Source organism: Etheostoma spectabile, chromosome 20 (assembly GCF_008692095.1).
Source record: "Etheostoma spectabile isolate EspeVRDwgs_2016 chromosome 20, UIUC_Espe_1.0, whole genome shotgun sequence".
Classification (NCBI taxonomy): Eukaryota; Metazoa; Chordata; class Actinopteri; order Perciformes; family Percidae; genus Etheostoma; species Etheostoma spectabile.
The window spans coordinates 9,307,665-9,321,576 of record NC_045752.1 but is presented as its reverse complement, the minus strand read 5'-3'; the positions used below and the strand labels follow the sequence as shown (position 1 = coordinate 9,321,576).

The window sequence follows — 13,912 nt, the reverse complement described above, 5'->3', positions numbered from 1 at the left end:
CCCCCCCACCCCCTCAGACACAAGGGGCCTAGCGCCATGATTCATATTTATAACCAGAGCCAGACCAGCGGCCGCCTCATTAGCAGGTCTGCTGTGTCACAGTTTCTCCTTCTTTTGTGCTGGTCTCACTTCTCTTGATAAAAATCCCAAAGTCATCTATAAAAGCTAGGACAATTTCTAAAGACACCAATACCCAATTTCTTTCTTTGTTTGCCTGAATGATGAATGACTGTTAATAGATGTACAGAGATTTGATGTTACTGTAACCAACATTGGAATAGTAAGCTGTAACTCACCGAGTTGTGACCCCAGGCATCTCTAAAAAAAACCTTGAAGGTTTGTTTGTGTTTTACACGCCATCTTATCCTGCTTAGTGGCAAAAAAAACAGTAAAGCTATTTTTTGTCACTACTAATCAGAATCAAATTCATGTGATACATCATTTTGTACAGTCCACATCTTAACCTACTCAAAGCTTCAAACATCATATTTGTATTGCATTACATTTCAGAAGGAAATACTGTGCATACTTCACTATGTAATTATTGCAGTCTTATTCACAGGTAAGAATATGCATGAAAAGGTCAAAAAAGATGAATAACTAGTACTACTTTCTACTAGGGCATCCTTCATAAAAAGCTAATAAATCACATAAATCCATTTCATTTGCTATTAATAAAAAATATTTAGGTTAGCGACAAATCCCTTTGGTGTCTTATTTGGTAATGAGGAAGTAATAATGTTAGTAAGCTAATCAATTAATCAATGATAGTCCTATGCATTTCTAATAAGCCTTCTTGTCTGCAGCTCAAAGGTCATTCATTAGGGGTTTTTAGTCCATCAAGTGTGCAGATGTAGGATACACGTTGTAACACTTTTTGGTCTGTGTTCAACTGTATAAATGGTCCAGGCCAATCACTGTTTTCACAACCTGGCAAAACAAAGGTCGTTCTTATTAATGGATTATAACTGATCTAAAAAGCAGCTATAAGTCATTAACAAAGCCACTCATTAGCTTATAATTGTAAACCCGTTGTAAATCGTCTTAGAAACAATTCTGCAATAGCCCATATTTTTGTCACTGTATGCAACTAAATTGCATCTGATCTCAGTCTCTTCCTGCATTGATTGATTGGTATTGATTTTAATCAATTGATACCATCCACCCTGGCAAGGTAAATTGGGCATTAACAGTATTTGGTACCATGGTGACCACAAACTAAATGTCCCAAATAAATGATAGTTTTATTTGAACCCAGCATCACTGTCAGTGCACCTTCGTAACGCACACCAAACAGCATCTGTAGCTCCTGTCCGAGCCAATTAACTGATGCGCACTATCAGTCACTCTGTGCTCCAGCACCGCGGCCGGTTGGACAGCGACCAGGCAGCGTCTTCAACGTCATCACCACGGCTCCGCCAATCAGGGCGCAGCTCGGGGCAGATTAACCCAAACAGCCCTAGTGCTGCTGTGTAGTAGCAGCCTCAGAAACAAGCTCCCGATCCTCGTGTACTGGATGGATGGGGACTGTTCAAAATGACAGAAAATTCATAATAGCCTTTTATTTTTATATAATTAGTTTAAAGCGGAATCAGGAGGGAGATGGAGGCTTGCTCGATAATAGGAGAAAGCACGGATGCGATAGTGATGGATGAATCCCCTACGGATGAAATGGAAATTCAGGAGGCTTACCAAAGGTGGGTTTTTTTTTGTTCGTGGATTTATCTACTTATAGGTTACTGCAGGAAAATAAATGGCATGTACAGTAGTAGACGTACCCGGCCAATGTGAGTAGCCTATTGTTCATCCAGCTGTGCCTGTTAATGCTGGCCAATAGGATTATGCACAGAATACGATTTCTGCTATTGTAATTGTTTTCCATTACAAATGATAATTGTCATTTAAACATTATTACAGCATTCCTGATTATGTTGCACTTTGTACTGCTGGTGAAACCAAGACGTGCTGTTGTCAACTTACTTAAGATTTTTATGTTTGGTAATCACAACATGTTCAGGTCAAATATCACTTAAATATCACGTTAATCCATGTTATCACATAAAGATGGCAGTATTTTAACAAGGTGATAAACAAATGCTAGTACTTTCAGTGCCTTATTGAATTAATTCTCAGAAGCATTTATGCTCATTTGTTCTAGGCCTTTGTCGTTTGATCGCAGTTACATTCATAGTTGACTGGAGAACTGTAAGATCTGTTCAGTGTCATCAACCTTCTTCTGGGTCAATATGTCACCATGTCACTCACTCTGCTGCGTATGTATGTATGTGTATATATATATATATATATATATATATATATATATATATATTAGGGGTGGGGGAATATATTGATACAGCATCATATTGCAATATTTTCTTTGGCAATCCTGTCTCAATACACAGAAGCCAAGTATCGATCTATCTATCTATCTATATCTATATCTATATCTATAGATATAGATATAGATATATAGTATACACAGCAGAGTGAGTGACATGGTGATGGTGACATTCGTGACCCAGAAGAAGGTTGATATATTTATAACAATCAAATGGCCAAGGGGGGCTTTAAACATGACAGTGGGGCTGAAAACAGCAGAGGTCTGCTACCCTTCAGTTCAGCAACAGGCCACATGTATTTGTCCTCTCTTAGTTTGAAGGCAGAGCCTCAAGTCTTTGTCCTCTTAATAACACCCTGCCTCATTTTAGGAATGTTAACAGTTTTCATGCAGCCTGAGCCTTTGTCCTTTTTCTGTGTGTGCGTGTGTGTGTGTGTGTGTGTGTGTGTGGTTGGCAGTTAATATGTTTGAGAGCATGACATTGACTGGCATCCAGTGAGTTGATGTAAAAGAGGCTGTGCTGTAGAAAAGGAGATACAGAGACCTAAAGGCAGACCGAGGAGAGAGTAGTGAGAGCTGACAGTCTTAAGCCTGTTAGATGTTTTCGTAGCTTGAGTCTTTTGAATGCCTTAAAGCTGTCCTTAATCACTATTCTGACATCTTAGATTAGTGAGCACAAGATTAACTACCCCAGTTTACCTACACATTAATGCATTACTAATAATTATCATATTGTGTGACATAAATGGGTTACTTGAATTACTACTCTGAATTATTAATTTTCCTTTTGATTGATATATTTGTTGATGTACCTTTACTTAAGTTACATTTGCAAGGCAGGACATTTTTTCTTAATGTTGTATTGCTGCTTTTATACAAATGCTTTATCCACAATAAATAAATGATAAATGCTTTATCCTGCTCCATCGATAGAAAAAGTGTGAAATTAGTTGACAGTGTTGACTTCCACATACTTTCTACGAGTGTATTTACTCACTCCAAAACTAGATGACAAACACATGTTATAGCTGCAGAGTACACTGTGGGCTATTTATTATTTAAATCATATCACAGTTTTATTGCAATACAAAGACAAAATACGGAGGTTCAGTTTCCCACTGAGCTTCAACTAATACCTCTTCTACTGTATATCATCAATTTTACAGACTACTCATCATCTGTTATGGGATGCAAATAAAACTGTGTGAGGTCATTTAGGTTCTGTTGACTTACTCTGTTGCCATGGTGACACGGCAGGAAGTGCGGTTGCATCCAGTCTACTGTGGAAAAACAAGCAAGTGGTAGGCTAGACGACACAGACCTCATGGCCCATTTACTGAGATACAACCAGAGCATTACTCATTAATTTGGTCTGTTTGGTTACTTTAGTTAATGAGACTTTAAAACTTCTTAAAATTTTGGAAGAAGATTAAATAAAACAAATTGAAAGCAAGAATGTGATCAGATTACAGCCCTCGATATACAGTCTTTCCCTTTAGTTTTGAAGTAGAAGAAATTATTTTTTCATGTTGCCTGACACTATTGCATACAGTATTCTCTGTCTCAGCTTGTTCCAGCTGTTCATTGAAGCTACATAATGTTTACACGTAAGAAAATATTAAGATCCCATGTTTTTATGGTAGTCCGACATCTTTTTATCTTTAAAATCTTTGCAATATCTATTTGAATTATATATATAATTCTGTATGTGAATGCTATGTTATTTTAGTGTTTTGTGTGTAGAAAAGGAATGGAATACAGCTAGTGGCTCTGAGGCTGTAGGCTATATAGGTACAGGACTTATGCTAACGTCAGCATGCGAACATGCTCTAGAATAAACAATGCTAACATGCCAATGTTTAGCAAGTATAATGTTTATATCATGTTCACCATCTTAGCTCAGCATGCTAACATTAACTTGTTAGTATTAAACACAAAGCACAGCTGACATAAAGCACAAGGGATTGCCAAAGTTGTTATAGTTCATCCTAAACAACCTCATGGTGGTGTTCATCCATTGGGAACCATGTCTGTACAAAATGTCTGTACAAAATGTTAATGTGGACCAAAGTGGTGGGCCAACCAATATAACCATCTCTAAAGCTAGCTGTTAGCATGGCTAAAAATAGATATTTTTGCAACCAAGTATCATTTCCTTGCAATATAAAGCATGGGAATGAGAAAGTAAAAGGCTTACCTTACAAGCGTCACTTTAGAGTTCTCCTGACAGGTGACATTATTATGTAAATAATGCATAATGCTCTGCATCAGCTAATCTGCTTGCTTCCCCCTCACGACGAGGAACAACTAATCACTCAACAAAATCCCAACTCTTTGCAGTCCGGGCTCCTAAATGGCGGAACGAGCTCCCCTTTGACATCAGGACGGCAGGAAGCCAGGCTAAAAACACATCTCTTCAAACTGTTCATTGGATAATAATAATAAAAAACAAAGTTCCACTTTCATACGGCTCTTTGTAGTTTGGCATATTTAAAGCTAATGTACTTGCATTTAATTGGAAGTTGTTTTGGATAAAAGGCTCAGCTAAATGACATGTAATGTAATGTTATCTATCCTGAACAGCCACCTACCTCTCTAATAATGGGGTCTTTGACATGCTGTGAAATTAGTCTCTCACTCTCTTGTTCCTTCATTCTCTCGTACCCTCCTTTATTTTTTAATTGGGGCTTCTTACTTCCAGTAGCCAAGTGCATTACCCAGAAATCTGTTCCTTACCTGTTCCTCATTAGCTCTGCTGATACCCTCAATTTTCCATTGAATATGAGATTAAGCCACAAATGCAGTCAAGAAACTGATATGAATCAAGATTACTAAGATTTAAAAACACTACCCTGTGCATTTATGCACAGTTTCACCAACTGAACATTTGCACCTTCAGTTTTACAGAACTTTGTTGCTCCTTTCTTTCGTGCTTATCAGTCAACCATTTCCCCCCTCTCACCCATCATTCTCTCCTCTTGTTTGTCTATTCCTCTCAGCGAGATCCCGGCAGTGTCTCTGTGCCCTCCTGACAGCGAGTGCTCAGCTGAAGCCCAGTTGACAGTCATCCAGTCTGAAGGGGAGCTGTGTGACAGCTGCAGCAGCCTTGGCAGACCCTCTTCCTCCTGCCAGCTTTACCACCAAGTATGCCTGAGCACTGACTGCACTGTGGGCTTTTTAGGATAGATATTTGGGGACTCATTAAAACACAAAGGTTAGAAATAGATTCAGGATTTGGGAGGCAGTGTTACTCAACAGACTAATGATACCGCAATCCTATGCGTAGAGGAACATATACATAATTCCTTTGATTTATATTCTGTGTATGTATTTTCAATCCTATTTTTTTTTCATTAGGTCCCCCAGGGTCTTCAAGCTGGGGCCTATGATTCGCCACAGAGCCAAAAATGTCCCCACTGCAGCCATTACGGTCCAATTAAACCAAAGACATGCCGCGACTGTCATTCAAACACAACCGGTCCTCATGCTAAAGGATGTGTGGCAGTGAAAGGGGGACACACTCGTAGTTCTGCCCATCAGACGTCTCGCCACGGTGACGTGAGATGTCATTGGCTGCGTGGGTCAAATGAAAGCCGAACACAGAAACCCACGCAGCGACATGTGGTGACAGTAAGGTGTGTTTAAAGGAATAGATGGACATTTTGGGAAATACGCTTAGTCAGTTTGTTGGAGAGATGAGAAGATTGATGTCACTTTTACATCTATATTATAATTTATTAATTAATAATTTATTTATCAATTTACTATTTTATAATTTTCATGCTCTCCATGTGTTTTATTTTATCACTTACTTTTTAACCATGTAGCACTTTGGGATTTTCGCAAATATAAAGTGCATTACAAATTAAATTCATTATTATTATTATTATTATGATGTGATATCAATATCATTTTCAAATTATTATAACAAAGTTCTCAACTATTAACAGGGACGGAGGACTATACTGCATCCTCAGAAAGTAAGAACTCAAACCACTTTTTACTTTGAAAGCCCAAAGGTAGTGCATGTCTCTTATTTTGATCACAACAAATATTCTTTACCCAGTGTCATGTCTTCTTCTTCTGTGGCTTTCTACTTGGAAGTTATTCCCAGGTGATAGTGGACTACCCGTTAGCAGTGTTGGTGTGTTGTGCCGTGCTGCTGCTGGGATGCTCACTGGCCGGACTCTTCATTGGTCCACTGCCAGACTTCTCTGACCCGCTGCTAGTGAGTCTCAAACACACAGTCATACGCACATATACAAAAGCATACAGTCTAAAATGTAATCCTGCAGTCCCTCCTTGATGCCGCCCTCATATGTCTACTGTCAAGTATTCAATGCTAAGCTCCCCCACCACCTTAGGCTGAGTGTTAATTACTGTTTGTCCAATGACTCATGAGCTCAGCCATATCTATTTAGTTACATTTCATCTAAGAGTCATTGAACTGCACTGAAGGAGAGCACACTCGCTGTCATCTTAATTACATACATTTTCTCACCTTTGAGATGCAAGCTTACAGGATAAACACTGATTGAAACATCCTTATGAAAATGCAACATGTGAATCACAACAATGCAACATAAATGGCAAATTTGAAAGGATTTACATAAGAATAACAACTATGATTGCTTTATATAATGCAAGTGTGGGGCTCTCTTTCTTTTAAGAAAATACACTCATCTACCAAACAAGCTTATTCAGACGGGTGCTTGTGATGCTGATTTATTCAGTCAGCTGTGTGTTTAGCTTTGATGTGTGTTTGTGTGTGAATGCGAGTGTGCTTTTTCCTCAGGGCTTTGAGCCACGGGGAACGTACATCGGAGATCGCCAGTCAAGCTTGTCTGTGCTGCAGGAGAACACTGGTCCGGGGAGAAAACTGTCTCCTTTACCACAGCAGCTCAGTAAAAGGTTAGCAAAGAGATTTAGTAGAACGCAGGCTTTCTACACAGGAGGACTGCACCACTGGCCGATGCACACAGATGCTTCACAAATAGATTTGAGTGGTCATGCTGTGTGTATAAGGTTGTGTGGTTGGTCAAGGTTTTATAACTGTAAAACTGAGTTTTTGCTCTGGTTAATACTATAACTGTTACTTGACAACATGACTGTAGCAATAAAGATCAGAGGACTATGTGTAATGCAAAAAGAGTCACTTGTAGTGACAAATGCTTTTTGACAATGCTTTTTTGCGTCTTTTATGTAGCTTCTTGTTTTGGTTTTCTGGCTAATAACTTTACTGATTTTATTCACTCTCACCACTCTCATCAGTGGTTTCAGCAAAAAAGATCTAATAAACCCACTCTACACTACCTACACAGCACCAAATGACAAACAGACAAAGTTAACAAATAGCTGGTAAGCAAAGTGAAGCATTTAAAAGCCAGATATTTCCCTCAGGGGTTGGTAGAGACCAAAAACTGAGCAAAAAGAAAAGACTAAATAAATAAATTTGATTTACAATTGCCAGGTAGCGAGCAACAGGACTTAAAATGAATGTTGATCCATTTCTGCTGGATGTGTTAATAAACAAGTCTTTGCTAACACATTCAGCTTTCACTTTACCCTTTAACAACTTTAAAGGGTAAAGCTGTGTAAGTGTTATGTTTACAACTTGTTACAATGCCCCCAAGTGGCCAAAAAAGTTAATGCAGATTTAAAATGATTTAATTGATCAATTTAAACAAAGTGTGTATCTGTTTAGTAAGGCTAAAAAAATAAGTGTGTGCTTCAATCTGTGCTAGTTTTGGGGGTGCTGTCAGTGGAGACGGCAGTGGCAGCCAGGACACCTCCAAGCTTCGCATCAAGAGGATGCTGGCCAGAGACTCATCTCCAGACACGTTCCTCTGTGATGCTCCAGGTGGGTGGGTCCAGATCAGTTCATCCCTGTCAATAAACCGTTAAAACACTGCTGATAAGAACATCGTTACATCAAACTTCGAACTACGAAAATACATAGATTTTAGGAAAATTACCAAGTTATGAGGGATATTAAAGATTGCTGTCTCCAAGCATCCTCAGCAGAGCAGACAATAAAAATGGAAAAATTAGTAAACCAATGTAAATTTCGGCAGATGAGCAACTTGCACAAGACTGAAGGCAAAGCCCTCCAGCTTGTTAGGGAATAATCTGCAGTTCCAGCTAGCTAATGAAACAGGGACAGCTTATTAGTTAAATGCAAATTAAGAAAAAATAGTGAGAAGACGTAAATAATAGCTTTTAGAATGCATTTACTTAAGCAGCTAATTCCATATTTTATTCCTTAAATATACTTTGAAATAGTAGGCTGGCAGAACAAAGACTATACTTCAGTTTGCCTTACAGATACACAGAAAGCTAAATCCCTAAATGGATTTACAAGCAATAACAAGCCTTGAAGATTTGACCTAATTAGGATTCAAAACAGACAGGGCGATACAACACACAATATCGCCATACATATCGCCATCCCAACAAAGTAATCATCTTGTTCCTGTATGTTGAATCCATCTGTCTCTTTCTGCACAGGCGAGCGTTCGGCTCAGCTTGTGTTTCGATCAGAAAACTCAGCCAGTCTGTGGAGTCTGAAGGCCGTCCACGCCATGTGTGAGATGGAGCAATCCCGGGTTCGTTCTAAACTACTCAGCCCTCCATCTCATCTTTGCTCTTCTGCCTGTTGTTGCTGAAATTAAAAACACTACTTTATGTGCATTGCCTCATCTGAAATTGATTCATTTTATGTGAATTTTGTTTCAAAACTGGGCAAGTGTTCAAAAAATCTTTCTCTTGTCTGATTCAGATTCGCTCCCAGGCTCAGTTCCAGGACTTGTGCCAGCAGCATGTGAGGGGAGAGGCAGAGGGAACGTCCAGAGGCGGCTGTTGTCCGAGCTGGTCTCTGGGGAATTACTTGGCAGTGCTCACTAACGCCTCCTGCTGCCTCAGCCTCACCTCGCACCAGGTTCTGTAGCTTTCTTCTCATTAAAATACAAACAAATTACTACATTAATTGTAATTAGGTTTTTGTAAGTAGTACACTGCAATAGCCCATCTTATACTGTACAGTAAGTGAACTGTCCACGGTGCACGTTGTTAAGGAAAAAACCTTATTTGCTTTTTTTGCCTAAAAATAGATCAGAGGATTGGGATTGGATCAATCTTCTCATCCACAATGTTAAACCTGTTAAGCACTTCAACAACACTTCATTATAACTGACTGGCGTGCACTGAATACATTTTCCATTTCTCCCTTTCTCACCAGGTGTCTGAGTCCCTGAAACTTCTCCGGAAATGTGCTCCATATTATCACGAAGGACATCTGGTGGAAGCATGTGTCAAGAAACCCAAACATGGCGGCTGCTCCTCTGTGCCGTCCCGCTGTAAACAATCCCCTGTGGTGTTCCAAATCCTGCACTTTTTGGTTGATAAAGACTTTCTCGGCCCGCAGACTGTCCAATACCAAATCCCTACACTGAAGTACAGCCTTCTGTTCTTACCCATCGACAAAGGAGAACACATGATGGAGATGTATATGAACAGTCTTGAGGGCAGGGATCTGACGTTCAACAACACCACGATCACTGGCATGGACTTTGGCATCAAGCAGAGGCTTTTCAAGTATTACCTGGCAAGAGATTCAATCTACCCCGTGCTAGCTGTTGTGTCTCTTCTTTTCACTATGGCTCTTTATCTCCACTCTCTCTTTATAGTAGCGTTATCTGTAATAGCAATCACAGGCTCCCTCCTGACCTCCTATTTCATCTATAAAGTAGCATTTCACCTAACATTCTTTCCCCTGGTTAACCTCTCTGCAGCTCTTATTCTCTTGGGAAGCTGCTCCAATCAGGTTTTCATCTTTGCTGATTTCTGGAATCTGCAGCTATCCCAGAACCCCTCAGCATCCCTGGAGAAGAGAGTAAACAGAGCTTTGCAGGAAGTCGGCTATTTGATTCTAGCGTCGGGGTTGACCTCCAGCGCAGCATTTTTCTCTGGTTATTTCAGCAGCATCACAGCAATCAGATGTTTCTCTGTTTATTTGGGAACTGCCTCGTTTATAAGCTCAATCTTGGCGTTGGTTTGGCTACCGTGCTCTTTCATTCTGCGCGAGCGCTACACAGAAGCGTCCTGTGCATCTGAAGCAGTGCAGGGATGGAAACCGTGCTGCTCCAAAAATGCTGGAGGGTTCTGGGATACGAGCTCACGCAAGAGATGCCTTTTTACTCTCGGGCAAAAGCTGAGAGAATTAAAAAGAGGTCTCAGTGACACTTCCAATTTGTTATTTCTGAAAATCCTGCCTTGTGGAGTGGTGAAGTTCAGGTACATCTGGGTGTGCTGGTTTGCAGTGCTGGCTGGTGGGGGCATATACATGTCCTGCGTTGACCCAGGCATGAAACTGCCCACCTTAGACAGCAGGATTGCCCAGCTTTTCCGCTCCAGTCACCCGTTTGAAAGATACGACGCAGAGTATTGTCACATGTTTATGTTTGAGAGACAGAGAAATGGAGAGGATAAACCGGTTACAATGAGGCTTGTTTGGGGTGTCAAACCAACTGATAATGGGGATCACTTTAACCCAAAAAGCAATGGCTCTTTGGTTCTTGACCCAGGCTTTAACATGAGCCGGCCAGACGCTCAGGTTTGGTTGAGGGACTTATGTGGACGGGTTCAAAACCAAAGTTTTTATTCCCCTCCTTCGCCAGAGGATAAAGAGGATATGACAGAAAATATCTGTCTTGTGGAGCAGCTAATACAGTGGGTCTCTGTCAGACGGTGCTCAGAGATTGATGACTCCCTCCATTTTTGTTGCAATGACATCCCTTTCCCCTATACGCCCAGCATTTTTGAGAACTGCCTCAGTATGATGCTGGTGGAGAGGTATGCTGAGGGCCATCTGGCCCACAGCGGAGGCTTGTACTTCCAGCCAGATGGCAGGGTCGCTGCCCTCGTGTTGGCGTTCAAAACCACATACCTCCACAGCTTCAACTACAGCAGAGCCAATCTTTTCTACAGAGAAATACTCACATGGTTTAACAGAGAAATATCAGGAGCACCACAAGGTCTGGAGAATGGCTGGTTCGTCAGTCATCTGTCTCTTTTTGATCTACAACAGGCTTTAAGTTCTGAGACTCTAGTAGTAGCAGGCTTCTCAATAGCTCACACGTTTGCTTTACTTCTTTTAACCACCTGGAATATTCCACTGAGCATTTATGGGACTGTAGCTGTAGGAGGAAGTGTTTTTGTCACTATTGGGCTCCTTGTTCTTCTTGAATGGCAGCTTAGTGGAATCGAGGCCCTGTTTATATCATCAGCTGCAGGGCTGTCTGTTGACTTTATTGCCAACTACTGCATTTCTTACAGCTTGGCTCCTCATTCAGACAAAATTGGGAAAGTAGCACACTCCACTAAAAGGATGGGATGTCCTGTAGCAATAGTTTCTGGTGCATTTTTCTCCATGGGGATCATCATGTTGCCTGCCACAGTCTTGCTGTTCAGAAAACTGGGGATTTTCCTCTTTTTGGTGAAATGTGTAGCGTGTGGATTTGCAACCTTCTTTTTCCAGTCTTTATGCTGCTTTTTTGGACCCCATAAAAACTGCGGAAAGATCACGCTGCCATGTGTTTCAGATCGCAATGATGGCGTGCTGCCCTCTTGCTCGGCAGCAGAGCCCGATTCCTCGGCTGCTAACGGGGCATTTAGCAGATCTAGAGTGAGGAGGAGTTATGACAAAGAAGTGGGTGGCTATCTTTACCCTGACCAACAACGTCAGCAGAGACAGAAACCAACTGGAGCTGGGGGAGGTGGTGGTCGAGGGCCGGAGCAGTATGAGCTGCAGCCATTGGCCTATCGACTGAGCGACAGCTTTGAAAACAGCACCTGCACAAGTAAGCTGTCCAACCGGCCGTCTGTGCTCTCTGATGAGATTGAGTACAGCAGGAAAGACATGAGCAGAAATAGCATGGATGGGGACAGTGCGGAGATGTGCATTCATCAACATACGACCTGCCAACCACCTCCAGCTCTCCAGACTTCATCTCCATACAAAGAAAACACCCTGCGACCTGTAGGCGTGTCACAAGAAAACATAGCAAAGGACAAGCTGCTGTGTAAAACATGCAGAGGTCAGTCTGGAGGGGTGAAGCACTGGAGCAACACATCCTTTTCCTCATCTTCCAGCATGGAGGACACCATCATCAGCCACACACTGGAGACCACTGACCAGCCATCTCTCTGCAAAGCAGACCAAACCACAGAGGAGAGCCTGCATCACCATCACCACTCCAACACAGGGCACCTCTCCTCCCAGTCTCAGAGCTTCTGCGAGTGTCTGGAGGGCTCTAATGAAACATGTCTGAGTGACATTGAACAAGGACCTTCTAATATGCAGCAAAATGGAGAAGAGCTTCAGTTACAACCAGGACATCTGAACGGGAAGAGAGACACACTTCGTCTTTCACTGAAAGAGACCGTTTATGAGACTTCTAACAAGGGCCGCACCAGTCAGAGTGAAGAAGTTGTCATCTTACCCAACAGTAAGCCAGACCTGCCAGACGTTTGGATAAAGAGAGACGGACAACGGGAGGATACATGTTGAGAAAAGTTGGAGGAATCTTGCAAACATTTGTGCAAACACTGTGCATTAATTGCTGTGAATTTATAAAAAGAAAGACACTGTACTTACACAAGCATGTAGAAACTACAAAAAGGAGCATACACTGTTTGTGTAATACTCAAAGGAAATATAAGCCAACAGCAAATGTAACATGTGTAGCATGTTTTTCAAATGTTGCTGCTGAGGTGTTTACAGTGTGTGTTACAGAATCAGAACATAGCAGTGTCTCTTCAACAAAAGGTCATATCAAAGCATCACTTCATAGAACTGGCATTTTTAGACAGAGTTCAAAAAAACTCCACTGCAGAGTTAACATGGACGCTTTTCACATCTGCACACTCCAATCTGTGTGCAGACTGGCCTTTCTCCGTGCTGGAATTGAGCTCAATGAGCCATATACATTCATGAACTTCTGAATATTAAAAAATATATATATATGTATTCAAGATGCACAGAGAAAGGGCTGCATTAAGTAGCAAACTGTCTTAACTGCAGTCATTTTGTTTTGAACTGGCGATAAGTACAATATGTCCATTATGACCATGACAAAGAAAGCAACAGTTTGTAATGTGTCATTTGTAGTGTCATGGCTTATCTGCATATAGTGTGTCCGTGTCAAACTAAGTCATGCAGTTTTTTTCCAGTGTCAGTGCCAAAATATTTTAAATGTTTACTGACTGTACTAAAAAGGCAAAAAAGGGGTTGTAATGCAGATATAACACGATATTTGGGTTTATACACTGTTGGCAAATTGAGATGCGTACTGCACCCGGACACATGGATGTCAGTGTACATCTTGAAAAGAACGAGCTCTAACGTCTAGTTCCAAAGCAGTAGTTGTACCATCACATGCCACTGCTTCAACAGCTAACAATGTGTACACAGACCTTACTGCAGCACTGGTGAGAAACTTGGAGAATGAATCCAAGGACCAGAACGCCTTTATCGGCACCTATCCCCACAGCTGAGATGTCACATCAGCTGCTTTT

The 13,912-nt window shown here is 41.2% G+C and overlaps 1 protein-coding gene across 1 annotated transcript; it reads left to right on the top strand.

Annotated features, from left to right (window-relative positions):
- Positions 1–1,407: 1,407 nt before the first annotated feature.
- On the top strand, positions 1,408–13,825 carry disp2 (dispatched RND transporter family member 2). The gene is made up of 10 exons (XM_032500536.1): positions 1,408–1,697; positions 5,338–5,482; positions 5,696–5,973; positions 6,289–6,318; positions 6,443–6,566; positions 7,134–7,249; positions 8,083–8,198; positions 8,846–8,943; positions 9,117–9,275; positions 9,576–13,825. The coding sequence occupies exons 1-10, from the start codon at positions 1,603–1,605 to the stop codon at positions 12,903–12,905; spliced, it is 4,491 nt and encodes a 1,496-aa protein (XP_032356427.1). The 5' UTR covers positions 1,408–1,602; the 3' UTR covers positions 12,906–13,825.
- Positions 13,826–13,912: the final 87 nt, after the last annotated feature.